Source organism: Oryza sativa, chromosome 4 (assembly GCF_034140825.1).
Source record: "Oryza sativa Japonica Group chromosome 4, ASM3414082v1".
In the NCBI taxonomy this organism is placed as follows: domain Eukaryota; kingdom Viridiplantae; phylum Streptophyta; class Magnoliopsida; order Poales; family Poaceae; genus Oryza; species Oryza sativa.
In genome coordinates, this window is record NC_089038.1 from 6,547,094 (window position 1) to 6,549,348 (window position 2,255).

Here is a 2,255-nt window from a genome sequence, read left to right on the forward strand (position 1 = left end):
CATCGTCAATAAAATTGTATCATAACAATTGAACATTATAACTTCCTGCAAAAAAGACAAAAATAAAACCATGTGTTGCATGGAATGTGAGCTTAATCACTCCTCGAACACAATGTAATAGACTAGTAGTAAACAGAATATGAACTAAACATTTCATCGATCAGTTAGATCCAAAGAAGCCATTTCACTATTTTTTTTGACAGCACTGGAGCACTTCCTCAGCTGTAAATAAGCTTGCCAGATAAAAAGTACAGAAGTTTTCAGTTCAAGAAAAAAACAAGCACGAGCCAAGCTGCACCTTGTCAAATGTTTCTAGTGTAGCACCAAATTAATTGTAAATTATGTACATGAAAACGTTGGAGCATTACAGCGTCACCACTCGTCAATAAGAGTAGTAGCCACCTCAGACCAAAATACGAGATGTATATTTCATATATCCAATCAGGATATCATAAACCAAACTTAGCTTCCTGACCGGATAATATTTTCCATCAGTTCTGCTAAGAAGTAAAAAAAAAAATAGTTCCTTTGCTCAAACTTCAATCTGTCCAGTTCAGAGAGATTCTATGGTATAAAATAGAAAAGCACTCAGGGAATCGGAAACAAATGTTAACAGGAAGCTCCACCTTATCCAACAGACATCAGAATTTTTTCTCTTTTTGTGAAAAAGATTGGCAAACCAGCTACTGCATATTACATAGTTCAGCAGGGTTTGAGTACATTTTAGCAAGGTGACATCCCACAAGATAACAGTGTCCACAACCTCTAAAAGACAGCACCAAAAGTTGCTACCCACCAGGATGAAAAGAAACCATCTCAAGACGAGTCCAACAACTAGCAAAGCCGCTCCAGCATCAGATGAAAGGTCGAGCATTCACGACATAACCCTTTAACAATGGAAAGAATGCATGTGGAACAAGGCTTTGCTTAAGCTTCAGAGGAGTATTGTAGTGGCACCCAACATCATGTTGAAAACTCGCCAACAGCTTGCCATCAGTACCAATGTAAAGCAGCCATTGTCTGTAGTAAACCAGCACAAGCACATCCCCGTCCTCAGACAATACCATCGCACTCCAATCATCACCATCATCAAGCTTCCCCTTTATATCTGGGACTGGCAATTCAATCCGGTGCTTGAGAGACCAGAATTCTGTCTTGTAATCCTGCAGTACCCAAATATCTACGATCGTCGCATCATCATTACAGAAGTAGATGCCAAGTGTACCATCAATCTCAAACAGATCATTCCCATTCATCTTGTCAGCCTGACGCATCGACCAGAACGACTCGGATGCGGTGTTGAAAATCAAAATCTTGTCTGTTTTGTAATTATACCAATGCAGGCTACCATGGAGCAGCACAACAGCTGTGCAGGTTGCAACCTCCTCCATCCACCCAATGCACCTCGGCATTTCGCTGGAGCCCAATGTGTAGACGTAGCAGGCATATCTATCCTCAGAACCTTCCGGCCGAAACTGGTAGTAGAGTAGAAGCCGGTATTCACCGGTGGGGCGGTGCTGGTAAAACCCCATGACGAAGAAACCAGTGAGCATCGGCAGATCAGCGAATTGACGAGTGGTCGGGTTACAGACCGAGTAGTAAAATTCGCCGCAGTTGGTCATGTTGAGGATAAGGATGCCGTCGCAGGATGCACTCACGAAGTGAGCGGCGTTCTTGAGCCGCACCACGGGATGGAGCCGCGGCCGAGCGGCGTCCCGGCGGTCAAGGGTGAGGATGTCGAGGAGGCTCCCACCGTCGCAGCCGTAGCCGACGACGAGCGGGAGGGAGGGTTGATGGCGGTGGTGGGCGAGGAGGAAGCCGCGGGTGGAGGTGAGGCGGCGCCATGCGCGGCAGACCAAGCGGCAGCGGAGGAGGGGTTTAGGGGGAAGCCGTACCAGGATCTCCCAGACCACGAGCTCCTCCGGGAGGCCGCGGCGGCGCGGCGGTAGCGCTGATCTTGTCGCCATGGTCGCCGCAGGGAGTTGTCGCGGCGGCGGAGTGGACGGTTGCGGCGGAGCTGCGTGTGACGTTTCCTTTTATTTTCCTGGTGCCCGCTGCATTTTCAATGGGCCTGACACACAAGGCCCAATTTAGATGAGCAATTTGGGACTCAATTGAATTTGAGAAATCAACTGATTTATCTTCCTATCGAAGTTTGAGTGACGAACAAATTCTTTTCGAGACAGCACTGGTTGTATTTATTAAATACTAGTTGGGTGCCCGTGCGTTGTAAAAGGGAAAAAAATTATATATCA

General features: G+C 46.7%; 1 protein-coding gene across 1 annotated transcript; it reads right to left on the reverse strand.

Annotated features, from left to right (window-relative positions):
* Positions 1-400: 400 nt before the first annotated feature.
* LOC4335130 (F-box protein At5g49610) lies at positions 401-2,008 on the reverse strand. The gene has a single exon (XM_015778854.3). The coding sequence runs from the start codon at positions 1,965-1,967 to the stop codon at positions 855-857; it is 1,113 nt and encodes a 370-aa protein (XP_015634340.1). The 5' UTR covers positions 1,968-2,008; the 3' UTR covers positions 401-854.
* Between the last annotated feature and the right edge of the window lie 247 nt (positions 2,009-2,255).